The sequence below is a fragment of the Gorilla gorilla genome, chromosome 11 (genome assembly GCF_029281585.2).
Source record: "Gorilla gorilla gorilla isolate KB3781 chromosome 11, NHGRI_mGorGor1-v2.1_pri, whole genome shotgun sequence".
NCBI classification, from domain to species: Eukaryota; Metazoa; Chordata; class Mammalia; order Primates; family Hominidae; genus Gorilla; species Gorilla gorilla.
Genome location: NC_073235.2, coordinates 43,391,963 through 43,411,494, shown reverse-complemented (window position 1 = coordinate 43,411,494; position 19,532 = coordinate 43,391,963). Strand labels below are relative to the sequence as shown.

At 35.1% G+C, this 19,532-nt stretch overlaps 1 protein-coding gene across 2 annotated transcripts in view; it reads left to right on the top strand.

Moving 5' to 3' along the window:
* Window positions 1-19,532, top strand: part of LRP1B (LDL receptor related protein 1B) — a 1,892,531-nt gene that overhangs the window by 1,255,378 nt on the left and 617,621 nt on the right. For both annotated transcript variants that reach the window (XM_031008804.3, XM_055380092.2), the window contains exons 26-29: window positions 1,260-1,424; window positions 1,694-1,938; window positions 17,789-17,920; window positions 19,245-19,472. In XM_031008804.3, the coding sequence (XP_030864664.2) occupies window positions 1,260-1,424; window positions 1,694-1,938; window positions 17,789-17,920; window positions 19,245-19,472 (770 nt within the window). The remainder of the gene's footprint in view (window positions 1-1,259; window positions 1,425-1,693; window positions 1,939-17,788; window positions 17,921-19,244; window positions 19,473-19,532) is intronic.

The window sequence follows — 19,532 nt, the reverse complement described above, 5'->3', positions numbered from 1 at the left end:
GTATAATAGCCACAGTGATTAGACAGTATATCTGTTTTATCTGGTACAGTATATCCTGTGTATATACTGATTAGACAGATATACTGTCTCATCACTATTGTTGTGGGTTTTTTATTCCCCTAATTTGGCGGGCAGGAGTGTTACAGCTCTTTTCCTCCTGCCGCATGTAGCTTGGCAAGCAGGAGCATTACAGCTCTTTCACTCCTGCAGTTCAGCGAACTCCAGGCTCTTGTCCCATGACCAAAAGGAATAAAGTACATGCATACTGGAGAGGGAGTAAGGCGGAGTAAAATTTATTGAATAAATGAAAAGCTCTCAACAGCGAGAGGGGATTTGAAAGTGGGTAGCCTTCTCTGAGGCTGAGTCTGGGGTTTTTATGGGCTTCAAATGGGGGAATTCTTGCTGATTGGTTTATGGGTGGGCTTGGAAAAGGAATCATTCAATAGGTTAAAGGCATCATTCAGAAATAACCAATTAAGAGAGAGTGGGTAAGACATGGATGGAAGTTCTTACTCTGGTTCATGGATTCGACCCAGAACTGGTAGCCTGGTTTTCAGGCTTTAGACTGCCCTGGCTTGAAGGTTCAGTTTTACCGGGGACCCATTTCTGGCTGCTTGGGAATTTGTCTGCCTCCTGTCGCTGTCACTATGTCTGTATATATTTACTATACATACAGAATAACATTTCTCCTCTACTTAAAAGCCACCAAAGGCCTATGCACTTCTTATTCCCTTAATATAAAATCCAAAATAATTCTCTTACCCTATAAGACCCATAAGATCACCTATTTGACGTCCTATTCCTCCCTTCTCTTCCTCACTCACTATGCTTCTAATACACTGGCCTTATTTCTCTTCCTCAAGTAGCCCACATTCTTTTCCCTGTTAGGGCCTTAGCATATGTTGTTTATTCTACTTGCCATGCTCTTTATACTGCTCTCCTCATTCTTCAGTTTCAGTATAAATATCACTCCTCAAAGTGCTTTTTTCTGATCACCTTCTCTAAGTAGGTCAGTCACCAGCTATTCTCTCTCATAGCAATTTTTTTCAAAATATTTCATGAGTCATAATTATATATTTATGCACTTATTTAGTCTGGCTCCTCCACTGGACCATAAGCCCCATGAGGATAGATAATACATCTGTTTCTCTTGTGACTTATCACCTATCCAGTGCCTAGCATATGGTAGGCACTCAATAAATATCTGTGAAATGAATGACTGAAACAATAGTATTCTTTCTTTTTTTTTTTTTTTTTAGAATTCTTTTCTGGACAGACTGGGATGCAAATTTTCCTCGCATTGAATCTGCCTCTATGAGTGGTGCTGGGAGAAAAACCATCTATAAAGACATGAAAACTGGGGCTTGGCCTAATGGACTAACTGTGGACCACTTTGAGAAAAGGATAGTGTGGACAGATGCCAGGTTTAAAAAATTATCTCTTTTCTGTATTTTTTTTTTTACTCAGATAATATTTACAACACTGGAAAGTGTCCTAACATGTCAGTATCATGTATATATATATTAAAATTGGAGGTGTACTTTTTTTTTTTTTTGCTTTCCTCAAATCAGATACAGACCCATAAAAATATTTATGAAATACCTTTTTTGTCATTTAGCTGAGTTACATGATTATGTCTCTGGACTAGTTGAATGAGTTTTGACAAACTACTCATGTATTTATCTTTCTGTAGGTCAGATGCTATTTATTCAGCCCTCTATGATGGAACAAACATGATAGAAATCATCCGAGGTCATGAATACCTTTCCCATCCCTTTGCTGTGTCTCTATATGGGAGTGAAGTCTACTGGACAGACTGGAGGACCAACACATTGTCCAAAGCCAATAAGTGGACAGGGCAGAATGTCAGTGTGATTCAGAAAACCAGTGCACAGCCATTTGACCTTCAGATATACCATCCCAGTCGCCAGCCACAGGGTAAGTGCTTGTTCACTTATGGATTAACCACCCAGAAAGTATTATCATCTTAATCATATAATATTTGAAGTATAAAATAACTTCTATAAGTTAAAAGTTATTGACATTTTACACGTACTCTATGAGGGAAGTGGTTTCAAACTTTATTTTAACTAGTTTAGAATTTTTTCTCTTTCCGTTTTTATTTTATTTACATATAAATATTTAGGGGCATCTTAATTCCTAAGATGCCCCTGTATATTTATTTTAAACTAAGTCCCCTAATTTTTAGATTATTACCATGTAGCATATTGGGAAGAGAGGGGGTGGTACATGAGAAAGGGTGAACCATTTGCTTGAGTTCCTCTATTTTAAGAGAAGTGAGTTTACAGGCCCATATGTGCTACCTCTCCCCATGTATTCCGTATTCCACCTTTTGGTTCAACAGTGAACCCCATCTTGGTTTTGTGATTGTGTTTCCTCCACTCAATGTTTGCCAAGTGTTCCTATCCTAATTCTCACTTTTTGCCCCACTGGGATACCATGAGGTTTCCCATTTGGTGTAACGTCAGCTCATCCTTTTATACTTTTTCCTCATTATATGTGATATAACCCTTGGAAATCTCATTTGAATGCAAACAATGACCCCTTTATTAGCATGTTTTCATTTTAGACTCATGATTCTTAGATGACAAGCTCTCTCTTGCATCTTCTCCTTCTCTTTCTTTTTCAGTGTGGAATAAGCAGATCTTCTAACTCATTGGCATGTAGCGCATTTGTTCCACACATCGAGCCTTATTTTTAAAATTTGTATTATAGTATCTTTTAGACTTGACTAAAACCAATTACCTCTCTGGTTGACAATATCACATGGCTATTCTTTGTCTTTCTTCAGTGTGTTGCGTTCATTCTCCCTTGATACTGTTTATTCTACCAAAATCTCATCTGCAAAATTTTCTGTGCCCTTTCTCCGACAATCTGATTGAATCTAGTTATTTTCCCAGATACTCTCAATTTCTCAGTTTCTATTTTCTTACATAATTGATCCTTCTTTGCTACATGGGAGTTTCTATACATATGGTTTCTGTACCTACTGCTTACATAGGTGAGCAATAACTTTAATTTTTTTCTTCTACTCTTGACTTCTTTCACCTTATAAGCTAAAAAGCATGAGGACGTTATAGAAAAAAGTATATAGATTAGTCATTTTTGCATTTAATAAGGACTTAGTAGATATATTGAATTTGATTAAATTTAAATAAGGCAAGAAGTTATTTTTCTGACCAGCAATGTGCCACTAGTATGATGAAAAAATACGCTTCTCTAGAATTTCCTTCAACAGAGGAATGCTTAGCTGTAAGCAAACACTGTAGATGACAAGCACTAATAAGATATGAATGGTTTTGATTATTTCAAGTGCAAAATTATTTACACAACTGTATTTTTGTCCCTCAGATTGTTTGGCGTTTTGTAGTAATAATAATTTGTATGTTCAGTGCAATCTAAATGAACTGGACCATGAAAAATGGCCTTCATCTATGTATTGCATCATCTATGTATTGCATCATTCCTCCTCACCCAAAATAGGATCAATGTCCTTCATTTACTAACTGCACTGTCTAATTCGCCTACATTGGCATGACCCTTAGTAAATTCATAGAACAGGAAGAACCACAATACTCTCAAGCTTTCCTGACATTTATGCATATACAGAAAAGAAACGAGACATTCATTGTCATTTTTTGGTGGAGGGAGGCATCCTTGACATCTTTCCTTAACTCAAAATATGATTTATATATGATTTTTCCTCTTTACATAAAACAAGCAAGATTTTACTATGTGGATCTAATTTAACATATTTTCCCAGGATTCAGGGCAAATATTCTAGTCTTTAAATACATTTAGAGAATATCACCTATGAAAAGAACTTGCTATTTCCTAAATGAAATTCAGTCAGTTTACAATTTTGAGAGTGATCAGAGAACATTCTACTTTTCCCCATTATAAGGATCACTGAGCATATAATAATCATTATCTGTCCTGTTTATCTGCTTCAGTGAAGTAACACTTCCACTGCTAGGGAAAAAAGATGCAGGAACATATCGACTATTTTATTACCGAGGATAGAATTAAAATGAAAATGGTGACAAAGGCTCAGCATTAACACAAATACAATAATAATAGCCCGTGTTCTGGTGAATAATAACAGGATGTTCATGAAAAAAATAATAAATTTAAAAAATACATGACATTCAGTACTATAAAATTGAAATATATCTTTCACAAATTAAAGAAATAAAGGTTACGAATACTATTTGCCATTATCTAATCCTCCAAGTAGGAAATTAATAAAAGTTTCAGCACCAGTTTTCTTACAAGTAAGCATTCATTATGCACACAAAGTTCCAAATTGGTTATTGGATATTTAAGCAGAATATTTTAGAAATATATTTTAGATCTCTTTGGTTTTTAATGTTGTTGTTATATGGGATTAGGAAGAAACAAACCACAGCTTAAACATATGCAATATGAAGGAGCAGTAGTGGGTATTTTAAATATTAATTAGAAAAATTTACAGCATGAGGGAGCCAAGCTTAGAATTAATGGCATGGCCTGGGTTCAAATCCTAAACATATGATTTATTAATTGCATGATGTACCCTTCATCATTAGCATAGTTTTATTTCAGATTCATGAGTCTCAGCTATTAATGTGTTATTGGACATTATTGGCAAGTTATTTAACGTCTCTGTATCTGCTTTTTCAAACTGGAGATAATGTATCTAAATCATAGGATCTTGTAAACGTTGAGTTTAATCACCATTTAACACAATGTAGGTTTTTCTTTAAGTTAAAAATATATAATTCATGAAGCCATCTAATCTAACTATATTTTTATCAGTAAAATACAATTATTAATTGTTTCAGGTATATTAAAAAATAATAGCAACAATAAAACTCATTTACAATAAACACTTTTTGGGTCATGTGTTAGTTTTTCTTTGGATAATGAGATCTGGGATTATATAATGAAGCATTAAATAAAAATGGTTTTGTGATTATGACTTTGTAATATAAATGTTCACTTATATCATTTTTATTAGTACTTTACAGTTGTTAGTCTCAATGTGCGCAAAGACATGCAGGAACAGTTCTCCATCTAAGACTCCTTCTCACACATACCAACTGTAAATTCTTATACTAGCTCAAATTTTACCTCCTCTACATTCAGTTAACACCATAAGGACTCAACATTTAAAGCTTGTATGGTTATTTATTTATTTATTCATTAATCATTTCCTAACTCTGTCTTACCTATCGCCTAGATTATAAAATATTTGAGGAACAGTGTTTCATTTATTTCTTTGTGTCAACTATAGAGTCTAGCTAAGTCCTTGATAACAATATCGATAATTATAATAGCAGCTAACTTGATTATCATTGCATTTCCGTGAGAAAAATTGTTAGCCATCCAGTTTCACAGATGAGGAACCTAAGACAGAGAAATACTAAGTAAATTGCTCAAGGTCTAACAGCCAGGGGATAATCGTTCTGTTATCTGAACAGAAGTCTGAAGCCAAGCTTTTGTTTTACTCACTGCATTCTGCAAGCAGAAGACATTAAATGCACATATATTCCTCTTGGAATTGTTGCATCATATCACCAGATGGCAGTAGAGAGTCGTGTTTTCTTGACATTCTCCTTGGACAAACTTCCTTACCTTCCTGGAGTTTATAGTCTAAGAGGAGGAACAGACTAAATTAACAATTAGGATAGATACAATCATTGTTACGATAGCTGGATTTTGAATGTAAGAGTATAGTAAATGAGATTTAAAAGTAGCAGGGTGTGGTACTAAAAACAAAACAAACCTTGGGATTAGCTAAGTTTAATTCTTCCCTCATGTCAGTCACTAGCCATGTTACCTGAGGCAAATTACTAACTTGGAGGGATTGCATTTTCACATTTGCAGATCGAAGCAGCAAGTAAGGAAAGAATAAATCAGAGACAAGATTGGGCAGGGGTCAGATCATGCTCACACTCAAATAATATCCCTACAAAAAAATATACAGTTTTTTCCTCTGGGATAAATGGTTCCAATGATGTTAAACATAAGTGTGCATTAAAATTAATGGAGGGCTTTATTAAAACACATATTGGGGGGTGTTACCCAGAGATTCTGATTCAGTAGCTCTTAGGTGGGGTTTGGCATTTTGCATCTTTAACAAATTCCCAGGGGATATGATGCTGCCTTCAGAACCATTCCTCTAAGAAAAGGAGAAAAACAATTTTTTAAAAAATGGTCAAAGGAGTAAAAAGAACAGATTTGCATGATAGAAATTTGTAAAGGATTGATTGCAGAGACAGGATTGAAGTGTATATGTGTGTGTATGTATGTATAGAATATATATGTGTGTGTGTGTAACACATATATATATATATATATATACACACACACACACAGAGAGAGATAGAGAGAGATTGATTTTAGAAATTAACTCATATGCTTATGGAGGCCAAGAAGTTCCACAACCTACTGTAGGCAAACAGGAGAACCAGGAAAACCAGTGGTATAACTCAATCCAAATCTGGAGGCCTAAAACCCAGGAAGGGTAGGTAGATAATGGCATAAGTCCAGGTCCAGGAGTTCACAGGCCCAGGAACCAGGAGTGCCAATTATGGAGTGTAGGATAAGATATATGTCCCAGCTCAAACAGGAAACAAACTTGCCTTTCCTCTACCTTTTTATTCTATTTCGGCCTTCAACAGATTGGATGATGCTTCCCTGTAATGGCAAGGGCAGGAAACTTTCAACCCAGTATACTAATTCATATACTCATCTCTTCCAGAAACACACCCAGAAGTAACATTTTACCAGCTATCTAGACATTCTCTAGACTAGTCAAGTTTACATATAAAGATAACCATTACAGGAAGCTACTTCAGTAGATCAGGAGGTGGCTGATGCCAAAATCTGAGAGATGCTTGTAGGTGAAATGGTCTCTGATGAGATATACTTAGAGGTGAAATCATTAAAAAGTGGTGATAGAGATTTGAGTGGGAAATCTGGAGAAAGGAGGAAGACTATGGGATGGCTTTAAGAGAGAGGGTCAGCAAATGTATTCTGTGAAAGGCCAAATAGTAATAATGAATACTTTAGGACTTGTGGGCCATGTGTTCTCTGTTGCAGTTACTCTGCTGCAGTTGTAATGTGAAAGCAGTCATATGGGAAATGAATAAGTGTGGCTGGTGCCAATAAAACTTAATTTCTGGACACTGAAATTTGAATTTCATACAAGTTTTATGTGCCATGAAATAGTATTCTTCATTTGGGTTTTTTTCCAACCGTACAAACAAGTTGCTCACCAGCCAGTATTAGCCTTTAGGCCATCATTTGCAGACACTTCATTTAAAGGATTATCTGAAAAATTAAACTTTGGAATGTGCTGAATTTGAGATACTTCTGGGATACAGTTGAATATTTAAGGCTAAAAAGGAAGGAAGGTTTGGTCTAAAACTAGAACTTTCATAGTTATTCAATTGTAGATTGAAGGCAAAATGTAGATAAGATTTCTTAAGAGTATTACAGAAAATGAAAAAGGGCAATGATAGAGCCTTGGAGAACTGCAACACTAAAAAGGAAGGCAAAGAAGAATGCTCAGAAAAAGGGCACCAACAGATTTCAGGACAAAAAGAGAAAGCGTGTGCATGTGCACACACACACACAAAAGGAACAGTTTCAAGCTAACACTAGCCAACAGTATTTGCTTTTGTAGAAAAGCCAATAAAAATAAAGACATAAATGCATTCATTGGATTTGGCAACCTGGAAAAAGGTCAGTGATAATTTTAGTGAGAGCAATTTCAGTGGGTTTGTTTGCATATGTCCTCGTGATCCTAAATATGTCTGACATTAGCTATTAGTATAACTTTCAACTCTTTTTACTACAAAATATAATTTACGAAATAGAACTAGATTGTTCAGTCAAACAGTAAATTCCAAAAAAAATACCTTCATAGCAATCAGCTTAGTCTAGAGCCAGATTGCTTGGGTTCAAATTCCAAATTTGTCAAATCCTGACTTCTTGTGCATTAGTATTAGTTTGTTTCTGTACATTAGTATTTGTTTGTTTGCTTGTTTGTAAATCTGTAAAATGGAATTGTTATAAAGATTAAATACATTAGTCTTTCTCTTTGTTTTTTGAGATGGAATCTCACTCTGTCTCTCAGGCTGGAGTGCAGTGGCACGATCTTGGCTCACTGCAACCTCCGCCTCCCAGGTTCAAGCGATTCTCCAGCCTCCGCCTCCCAAGTAGCTTGGATTACAGTCACGTGCCACCGTGTCCAGCTAATTTTTGTAATTTTAGTAGAGATGAGGTTTCCCCATGTTGGCCAGGCTGATATTGATCTCCTGACCTCAGGTGATCTGCCCTCCTCGGCTTCCCAAAGTTCTGGGATTACAGGCGTGAGCCACTGCGCCCGGCCACATTAGTCTCTTTTAGGCAGTTAGAAGATACCTGGCAAGTACTAAGCACTTTAAAAGTGTTTGTTAAATAACTTAAATAGATAAATTAGATAGATTAGATAGATAGATAGATAGATAGATAGATAGATAGATAGATAGATAGATAGGTAGGTAGATAGATAGATAGATAGATGCACAATTCTCTTACTTCGTTTTACACATTGCCGCCAAACTCTCCTCCCCCACCCTGTAAGGGAGTTGTCTGTAAGCATGGAGAAAGTGAAATCTAACTCTTCTTTTGTGTGCTTCTTCTCTACCCCCCATCTACCATGTCATTTTTCTCTGTGTCCTCGCTCAGCCCAAAGGTGTTTTCTTCATCATCACTCCAGGTGCAGGGTTAAATTTTCTCATAAACCCAGCAAGAATCTACCACCCTGGGTTTTTCTGTTTTCTTTTGTGTTTCTTTCCTTAGCTGCTCTAATTGGAATTAAAAAAAAAAAATCTTTCAAGAATGTGATTGTTATTTTAATTACAGAGTGCTGCAAACCCTTTACCTGTTAGATTTTCACCAATTATGTTTTTCTCTTTTTGTAGAAACTTATTTTTCATGTAAACAGAACTTGGTTTAAAGGGGTCTTAAATGTTTGTTGATAAAAATAGTACTATTTTTGCAGGAACATTTTAGTTTACTTTCGAAGTCAGGCTACTGACTCAACTGCTCCTTTTAAATTTTATTTTGAAAACATAGCAACTAGTAAATATACAAACTGTTTTAGATAATAATATGACATCCTTTTAAAAAAGAATCAAATCCCAGGAAAACAGAGAATGAGTAAGACATTGAGAGGTTTCTCCACAGTTACAACAATAATTAGATCAAATGTAGTTATACCAGTTATACTCTAACTCAGTCTCCATTTCACATGCCTGTTTTATAAGACATCCATGAATTGGCCCATGAATGAACGAGTGAAAAAATCAGAATGAATTGCTTCACATAGAGAGGTTGTGTACTGCAGTAGTTAAAACCTGGACTCTGGAACCTGAATCTTTCTGTTCTCCTTTTAATACTTGTGTGATCTTGACTGAGTCTTTTTTACCTTCTCAAAGTTAAGTTTAGCCTTTGCAAAATGAAGGCAATTTTTTTTTAATTTTTATTTATTTATTTATTTTTTGAGATGGAGTCTCGCTCTTTCACCCAGGCTGGAGTGCAGGGGTGCGATCTCCGCTCACTGCAAGCTCCGCCTCCCGGGTTCACACCATTCTCCTGCCTCAGCCTCCCGAGTAGCTGGGACTACAGGCGTCCGCCGCCACACCTGGCTAATTTTTTTGTATTTTTAGTAGAGACGGGGTTTCACCGTGTTAGCCAGGATGGTCTCGATCTCCTGACCTCATGATCCGCCCACCTTGGCCTCCCAAAGTGCTAGGATTACAGTCGGGAGCCACCGCGCACGGCCAGGCAATTTATTTTCATAAACAAAGGTTACCATTAAGAGGAATAAATAAAATAATGCTTATAAAACACTTGGCACATTTTCTAGCATAATATAATAAAATAAATTATTTCTTTAACTTTTAAAATCATTTTTTTTAAATCCCACTGTCCATTATAGGAAAATTGCAAGCTGTTTCTCAAAAAGTAAGTTTAACATCGAAATGATTTAAGTGCCTCCAACTGCATCAGAAAAATATGTCTATAGAAAATTAAACTTTTCTTGACAACATCTATAAGAAAACAGGATAAGCTTATTTCACAATAAAAAATGTTATATTTTAAGAATATTATTGATACTCCCTCACTAATTCGCTCCTTAGAGGACAAAGTATCACTTACAAAACCTGAAGGATGAGGGATTTCATATAGGACTATTAATATTTTCAATTAGAATTATGGGGAATACTTTTCACATGATTAATAAAAGGTTTTTTTTTTCTTTTTTGTCAAAAAGAAATACCCTCAAAAACATGTTTCAGCATGGTGGAGGTGAATCTCAAATACTTGCAGGTTGCTTAAATTATTTGCTTCCACAATTTACTATATTAAGATCTAGGCCAGTCCCGATGGCTGACACTGGTAAACCCAGCACTTTGGGAGGCCGAAGCAGGCAAATCACTTGAGCTCACAAGTTCAAGAGCAGCCTGGGCAACATGGTGAAACCCTGTATTTTCAGAAAAAAAGAAAATCTAACTAGACTGGATAAAGATAATGTGGTACATATACACCATGGAATACTATGCAGCCATAAAAAGGAATGAGATTATGCTCTCTGCAGGGACATGGATGGAGCTGGAAGCCATTATTCTCAGCAAACTAAAGCAGGAACAGAAAACTAAACACCACATATTCGCACTTATAAGTGGGAGCTGAACATTGAGAACACATGGACACATGGTGGGGAACAACACACACTGGGGCCTGTCGAGGGGTGGGGATAGGGGAGAGAGAGCATCAGGAAAAATCGCTAATGGATACTAGGTTTAAAACCTAGGTGATGGGTTGATCTGTGCAGCAAACCACCATGGCACATGTTTACCTATGTAACAAACCTGCACATCCTACACATGCACCCTGGAACTTAAAAAGAAAAAGAAAAAGAAAGATCTAACTACTTGTCATATAAATTAAATTTCTCTTTCTCTTTCCTCTCTCTCTCTCTCTCTCCATATATATATATAATATATATTATATATAAAATAAATATTTTTTTTAGCAGAGTTGATAATGTGGGATAGAGGTTATACACGTACATACATACATACATACATACATACATACATAATACATTGCATTGTTCTCACTGTTAACTCGTATCTAGCGTTTCTTTATTTCGTATATTTATATACTATCGGTATGAGATTTATGTGATCTAATATGTATCCTATTTTAAAATGCAGAATCCCTAGTTCTACTCCAAAATCAGGGCTTCTCAGTGTCTGCACTTTACATATTTTGGGCCAGATCATTCTTTGTTAGTTGTGGGCTAGATAGTTCTCAGCTACACTTCCTGTGAATTGTACAATGTTTATTAGATCCTTCACCTCTGTTCACTAAGATGCCAACAGTACTCCAAGTCATAACAACCAAAAATGTCTCAATTTATTCCCAAATGTTTCTTGGGAGGCAAAATCACCACCATCTCCACGGATTGAGAACCACTGTCCTAGATGGTTTTTTAAAATATTGTGAATATAGAATCACTGTAAAAATAGAAACTTCCCTGATATGTTTTTTTTTCTTTCAAAGCATGTAACAAGTGACATTAACAGAGAATAAATTAAGATACCAGATAGACATGTCATCTCTTTAGGACGACTGAAAGTTAGTTGGTATTTTAAGACACATTTCCCCTATAAATGTAACATTATATTGCATATATATTTTCATCCTTTTACACCAAAAGCTGCATACAGATAGAAATGTTTTTTGTGGTTTTTAAAAACTCTCTCTGTAGAGATACCTGTAAAAGATCAGATAAAAATTTTAGACATGTTATATTCTACTTTATACAGTACAGTATAAAATTAATTCATAAAGTATGACACAATTTGAGGAACGTTGCTCCCTCATAAATAATACTGTTAGAATCTGGTGAAAGTAAAGCATGCTTTACTTGCACATATTTTATGTGTATATATTTTAAATAAGGAATTCACTCAAGTTCTTCAATGTGAAATGTTAAACTTATCAGTTGAAGATGTCTGTCATACGGAAAATAGGATTTCAGATTAGTGTTTAATTGCAAAGTACTTCTGAAAATTCCTTTCTTTAAAACTATTAAGTCCTTTCCTAAAGGAAAATTACTAATAAACATTATTTTATTACAAGAGTAATTGTTCTCATACAAATAAGGTTCATTAACAGGATGAATATTAGTTACTATCAAAAATGACTACATGGGAGGGAGAAAAATCTTTCTCTACCTAACAAATTGGATCCTGGCATTCTGCTTTGAGCATGGTTTTATTAGGTAAACAAATATACATATTTTATATTGCATGAACAGTTATGTGTATTTTATTTGAATTTATTGGAAAAACTAGTTGTTTGGATTTAAAGTGGTTTTTCTTTTCCCTGGTGAGAAATGGACTATAATTAAATACAGTTTGAATCAAATGTGAAATTATATTTAATGATATTATTTTTCTTCCCAGAGCACCCATCAGTCTTGTGTGATTGCACAATTAACACGTTTCTCCTATGAAGTATTGTAGTTATGCATTATTTAATCTTTTCACCTGAAGCTATGATGTGCTTTAGAAAATTAACTTTCTAGATTTTTAGATTGCTGCAATTTTAGAATATATACCCACATACATTTACGTACATGCATATGAATCCAAATGTCCCTACCTCTAACACAATAATAGATACCATAGAAATTTTAGGAAAAAACAATGTGTGTGTGTGTGTGTGTGTGTGTGTGTGCGTGTATATATATATATATATATATCTTAGTTCCCGCCAGCATATCACTTATCTAGCTCAGAGAGTGACAAAGTACAACCCTCAGGCTAAATTCAGCCCTCTGTCTTGTAAATAAAGTTTTATTTTCACACAGTCACACCTCTTCATTCACCTATTGTTTTATGGCTGCTTTTGTGTTATAGTAGCAGAGTTGAATAATTACTATGGAGAACATAAAGCCTGCAAAAGTCCAAATATCTACCATCTGGCCTTTAATAGAAAAAGCTTGCCAACCACTGGTTTAGCTAGAAAGACCAACACATACTAATACAAAATATATAAACAAATGTCACTAATTAGAAAATAGGACAGCAAGCAATAAATTGTCTAATTGCTGTGTAAAAGCAATAATTATAACCAATATTTCGTGATGAAAGAAATCAGCATTAGCTGGCTGCATTAGAAAATGTTTTATGGCAGAAAGATGAATTGAGCTGAGACATGAAGGAAGGTTAATGTAAAGATACTGATGATGAAATTCTAGGGGAAGAAAAGTACATCATGTGGAGGTGGAAAAGAATATAGATATTTAGGGAATAATGAGGAATACATTTTAGTGTGTACACAATGTGTATGTAGAAGGAAAGTGGTAGATGAGGCTTGGAAGATAGATTTGTGTTTTTGAAAGAGAGGTGGGTATATTTGGGACAGTATCGCAATGTACCAGATACATAGCCATAGCAATCATTCAAAGGTGAGGAAATGAATTTGGAAACATGTTGGAAGAGTAGAGGTAAAAAGAAAGGGAAACACATATTAGAGAAAATCTGTACAATACTTGAGAAATGATTAAATATGGCAGTGAAAATGAAATGAAAAAATGCTTTGGAGTAAAAATTTTGTGTGGTTGGAAGGTTTATGATTTCTGTTTTGTTTTTTATTTACCTGCTTTTAGAGACAGTCTCGCTCTGTGGGCCAGGCTGGAGTGCAGTGGTATGATCATAGCTCACTGCAACTTCAAAATCCTGGGCTCAAGGGATCCTCTTATCTTGGCCTCCCAAAGCCCTGGGATTACAGATGTGAGCCACCATACCTGGCCTTGATAACTTCCCTAACAAAAATAAACAAGAGAGTGGATCAGAATAAAGAGCTGGAGGGTAAATGGTAGTAGCAGGGAAACCAGTCTGACTAGTGCTGAGGATTCTTGGGGGAAACATTAATAGTAGGAGATAAAGCCGACACTTTGTGAGGTAGACTGTGGGAAGCCATTCAAAAAAAAATTTTTTTTTTTTTTCCAGTAGAGATGGGACCTACCCGTCTTGCCTAGGCTGGTCTCTAACTACTGGGCTTAAGCAATCCTCCCACTTCGGCCTCCCAAAGTGCTGGGATTATTGGCGTGCCTGGCCCCAAATTTTTAAACAAAAACCAGATATAATCAAGTATGTGTTCTACAAAGACAACTGTATGTAATGCAGGGATACTAGATATCAAAGATTAGTTAGGAGTTTAGCGCAACAATCCATGCAGGAAATGGAGAAAACCTAAATTGAGCCAGTGACCATAGAATTGAAGAGAGTTGAGTACCAGGTTAGTGTATAGAACCTTAAGCACCTTGGGGTAAGAACTCGTCCACTATTGTATCTCAGCTTTTTTTCACAGTGTTTTAAACAACTAGATGCGTCATAATGTTTTATTCAATGCATAAATAAAAGGTGGGGGTTATTACAGGTATATCTCTAAGGTTTTATATTTCATCAGTTTGAGTTTAGACAATATGAGCTATCGGTGAACCCAGTCTGCCCAGCTGTACTTATATTTCATCTGTTAAGATTTATTATAGCACTCCATTGATCAATGGCTTTCCCATCTTTTGACTACAAATACATGGAATAGGCTTGGCTTTGGTAGAAGTTTATAGCCTCTGTAATCACACTGGATTTTGCAGTGGTGTCTCTTATAAAATAGCTACTTACTATCTAATTATAATAGGTACATATTATAAGGCTTTGTGGGCCATGTGGTTTTTATTGAAGCTGTTCAATTCTACTGTTGCAGTATGATAACAGCCATGGCTAATATGTAAACCAATGCACGTGGTTATGTTTCAATAAAACTTTATTTACAAAAACAGTCAGTGGACTAGATTTGTCTCACGGGTTAGTGTCTGCTAATCCCTGCTTTCTATAAAAATGTGAGTATTATGAACAGTATTTTTAAATTTGGTAATTGGAATAGAATAGGTAGCTGTGTTCAAGCACTTGTTTGGAAAGAAACTTTGAAATAATATTGTTAAATCCTTGAAAGTGAGAAGAGATGAAAATGAAAAGTAAGAATTCTTTGTGGATTTTTCAATCTATGAAGCACAAAATATTGTGAATTATACATTACAGTGTTATCATTAATAAGATATTGGGCTACAAAGTCAATGCAATTTTTAATTTTAGTATGTACATAGAAACTTAATATCTCTGCTTTCAAAAATATATATTTTTTCATAATTGTAGGGTGTTAAGGGTTGGTATGATTCTGGCCTAAAAATAATGATGTTCAAAGTGAAATTCAAGTACCTACCACTAGACTGTTATGGATTAGGCTTTTAATTTTCCTGAGAAATAGCATTTCCTATGCTAGTGTTTTTGAACAAACTTTTTTTCCTTCTTGTCTTCCCTTTTACTCCTCTCTTTTTTCTTTTCTCCTTCATTTTCTTCTTTTTTTTTTTTTTTATTCAGATATGGGGGAATTTGAGTTTTCTCTATCTACCTGACTAGGTAAACTTGACTTGATATATAACACTTAACACTGCCTCTTACTCACTCCTCCTCCTGTCCTGCAACACCTTTCTGCCTTCCCTTCCCACCTACTTTCTTGCTGTCTAACTTGCGATTCCTTAGGGACTTCAATTATTATAACAGACAAAATCAAAAGATAACAAAGAACAAAATAAGAACTACTTACTCTGTGTGACAAAAGAAGTGCACTAGAAAGGAATCTCTGGAACAAAAGCTTCTACTCTTTTCTATTATCTTTTGTTCTTAATTTTCTTAGGAGAATGAGTTTTTTGTGAGTCTCTTATTCTCCTTTATTTATTTATCATTCGTTTTTAACAAATACAAAGACACTATTACTTTTATCATCTTGATGTAAGGAATGTTAAAAATTGCCAAAAGCTGCATTGAATATTTATCAAATTCAGTTCATTTCTCATATCTTCTACCCTTTTATTATCTCTGATTTTTATTCTCTGTGTTTTAAAACACCACAGGACTGCTATTTACTTCTGTAAGAGGGAGGAAATACCTTTTCTCTACCCATCTCAGGTTCATGGCTGAGGTCTGTAACGAAAGACAGATTAACCAAAAAAGTACGCAAACTTAATACAAGTGTTATATGACATAGGAGCCTTCTGAGGAAATAAAGACCTGAAGAAATGGTTAAAATCTGGGTAGTTTTATGCTAGGAGGTATGATCTAATGGTAATAAACTGGGGAAACTTAGCAAGGCCTGTTGTTCAGATTCTTTTCTGTGTCCCTGTGTCTTCAGAGATAAGGATATTCCTTTCCTCAGGGCTTAGGAAGGGCACCTCTACGTGAGAGTTTGTGACCTGCTTCAGGGGAGGTCAGAAAATCCTTTCTAGCTTTCATGATCTATTTCAGGAAAGAGGGGTGGAGGGAAGGTCACAGAGACCTTCCTGCTTCTGTCATTTTCTAATGGGCAAAGGTGGCATGTTTTGGGCATGTCTCAACCCTATCACTACTTTGAGCAAGGGGACATGGTTGGAAGATACCACTCATGAGTTGAAAGCTAACATTTTCTTGATGGGGCTACAAGAATAACGCTTTTTTGCCCTCAATTTAGTAGCCTAGTTCTAATGACTTTTTTCTACTAGATAGGCTTTATAAAAATAAGATTAAAGATACTAGATAAATTAAAATCTTATCCAAAAGACATGATGACAGAACAAGGAATATAAAATTCAAAATGTCTCAAGACATTCAGTGCTGTCACAGAATGACATTGAGCTGCAAAATTTAATATTCTGTTCTCAATTTGAAAAATCATAAGTTATTTATACAAGGGAATTGAGTAAGTATGTACATGTGGAGCAATCCTTAGCCATGGAATTAGTTAATACAGAAAAAGTAACAAAGAAGTAGATGACTTAATCATGAAGGCAGACAGACATTTCTTCACATAGGCCTCATTTGAAGAAGAGCACGTGTTTGAAGGAAAGGTATACATGTAACAGTAGTTTCCTAGGGAAGCCTCTAAAAGTGGTGTGCCAAGGCAAGAAGGGAACCTTCATGGTTGGTTAAGAAAATAACAACATCTATTGCAACTTCCAATGTCTGGGTTATAGTCTATCTTAGTTTATTTTATATTAAATTCACTAATTATTCCTGGTTGCTCCTCAAACTAACTCCTTAAAAAGTCTCGACTTCTTTTTTTGTTTGTTTCTTTTTGAGATGGAGTCTCACTCTGTCACCCAGGTTGGAGTGCGGTGGCGCAGTCTTGGCTAACTGCAACCTCCACCTCCTGGGTTCAAGTGTTTCTCCTGCCTCAGCCTCCTGACTAGCTGGGACTAGAGGTGTGTGTCACCACGCCCGGCAAATTTTTTGTATTTTTAGTAGAGACGGGGTTTCATGGTGTTAGCCAGGATGGTCCCAGTCTCCTGACCTCGTGATCTGCCTGCCTTGGCCTCCCAAAGTGCTGGGATGACAGGTGTGAGCAACCACATCCGGCCACTACCTCTAAGCAATAGGATGCATTCCATTTGTCTAAGAGAGAATTGATGGAGTTTTCTTAGTTATCTTTGAAATAATTTTTTTTATTAATGTAATTGCTGTGTATGATTGTCTATTATTGTCATATTAATCACCCTACTAATGGGTTCTATGTAGGAAACTTTACTTTGAATCATTAGGTGAATAACCCCTGTCAACCTCAGAGGTTCCCTAATACATTCTTCCTTCTTCACTGTTCATATTTCACTGTGTAATTACAGCTCCCAATCCTTGTGCAGCTAATGATGGCAAAGGCCCCTGCTCTCACATGTGTCTAATCAATCACAATAGGAGTGCTGCATGTGCGTGCCCCCACTTGATGAAGCTTTCTGCAGACAAGAAGACCTGCTATGGTAAATTTCTTACAGTTCTAATCGAAAATAAAAACAAAATTGAATTCTCTCAAATTATATTAGCATTCAGATTTTACTCATATTAAAGCAGAGGAAGTTTTTTTTTCTGTTTTCAAAAATATTTTAGGTGGTGGTGCTATTTCCATCCACTATTGATGATTCATCTGCTCTGGGGAAGACTGACAAATTCTTTAAATATGTGATATGTTGTACTTTGTTATTTGTTACCTTATTCATTTTTTTTTCCTGCTACTTTCTTATTTGGTACCTTAGCAGAGTTTATCTCTGCAAAACAGGAAGATTTTTAAGTGAAAGTGCATTATCAGAAAATGATGATGTAGGTAACCTGCATAACAAAGAGGTGCTTAACAGCTTTACTCTGTTCTTCTAAAGTCACTCTAGCATCATTTGGTAGAGGATTATCAACTTGAAAGGGGAAAAAGTGAAGTAAAATATATAACTTGGAAAGATTTGCAAAAAAAAACTCCACACATTTAAACAATGCATTTGAACTAAAAAAGATAAATTTTGTGAATAAAATTTTTTGCTTTCTATTAATAATTTTATTTATTTGCAAAATATTACTTAATTTTAAGGGCAGAAAAAAAGTACTCACCAAAATTTAAAAGTCAGGAATTTAGGTACATGTAGCTTTAATTTACACCATAATATAACATATCTCGACACCAATAACCTGAAAGACGACAACAACAAAATAGAATATCTGTGACTACTATTTCTATTTGCTCTGATATTTTACAAATGTAGTGCAAGGAAGTAAAAGTGATATAACGCCTCACAATGTTAGTTACTACAAATTTACAAAAAATTACACTAAAAGCACGCTTTAAATTATTTGAACCCTAATTTTTATAGGAAAAATATATACAAGATTTCTAATAGAGTGTTTAATTTTATCTTATTCAAAGACAGTATAGAAAAAAGTTCTTAGATTCCCTCAAAATCTTGTAATGCAATACAATATTGTAGTAATTACATACAAAGTACAAATATGGTATCTGACACTCGTAGTTTATGTAGTTTAGTAACTTTGAAATTCTAAGGTCACTAAGAATTGATTACTGAGAATGTTTGGGTGTTTCTAGCTAAAGAAAAATGATGTAAGGTTTCTAACTCATTTCATATTTGTTTCTATTAAATACCTTAATTTAAAATAGATAAATTGTTACTGCATTGTTTCCATCAAATATTGATTGTGATTTTTGGGAGTTAACATGTATTAAATCAAGTAATATTTTAGAATTTCTAGACTTTCAAGCTTGCCAACTTCATAAGAGAAAAACAATTTCTATTTCTTTTTTAGAAATGAAAAAATTTCTTCTTTATGCAAGACGTTCTGAAATCAGAGGAGTGGATATTGACAATCCATACTTTAACTTCATCACGGCATTTACAGTCCCTGATATTGATGACGTTACTGTGATAGACTTCGATGCATCTGAGGAACGTTTATATTGGACAGATATTAAAACACAAACCATTAAACGAGCTTTTATTAACGGAACTGGGTTAGAAACTGTTATTTCAAGAGGTAAAAGATTTGTACATGTTACAACTTTAAAAGTGTTTGTTATTCAATTTGTAATAATCA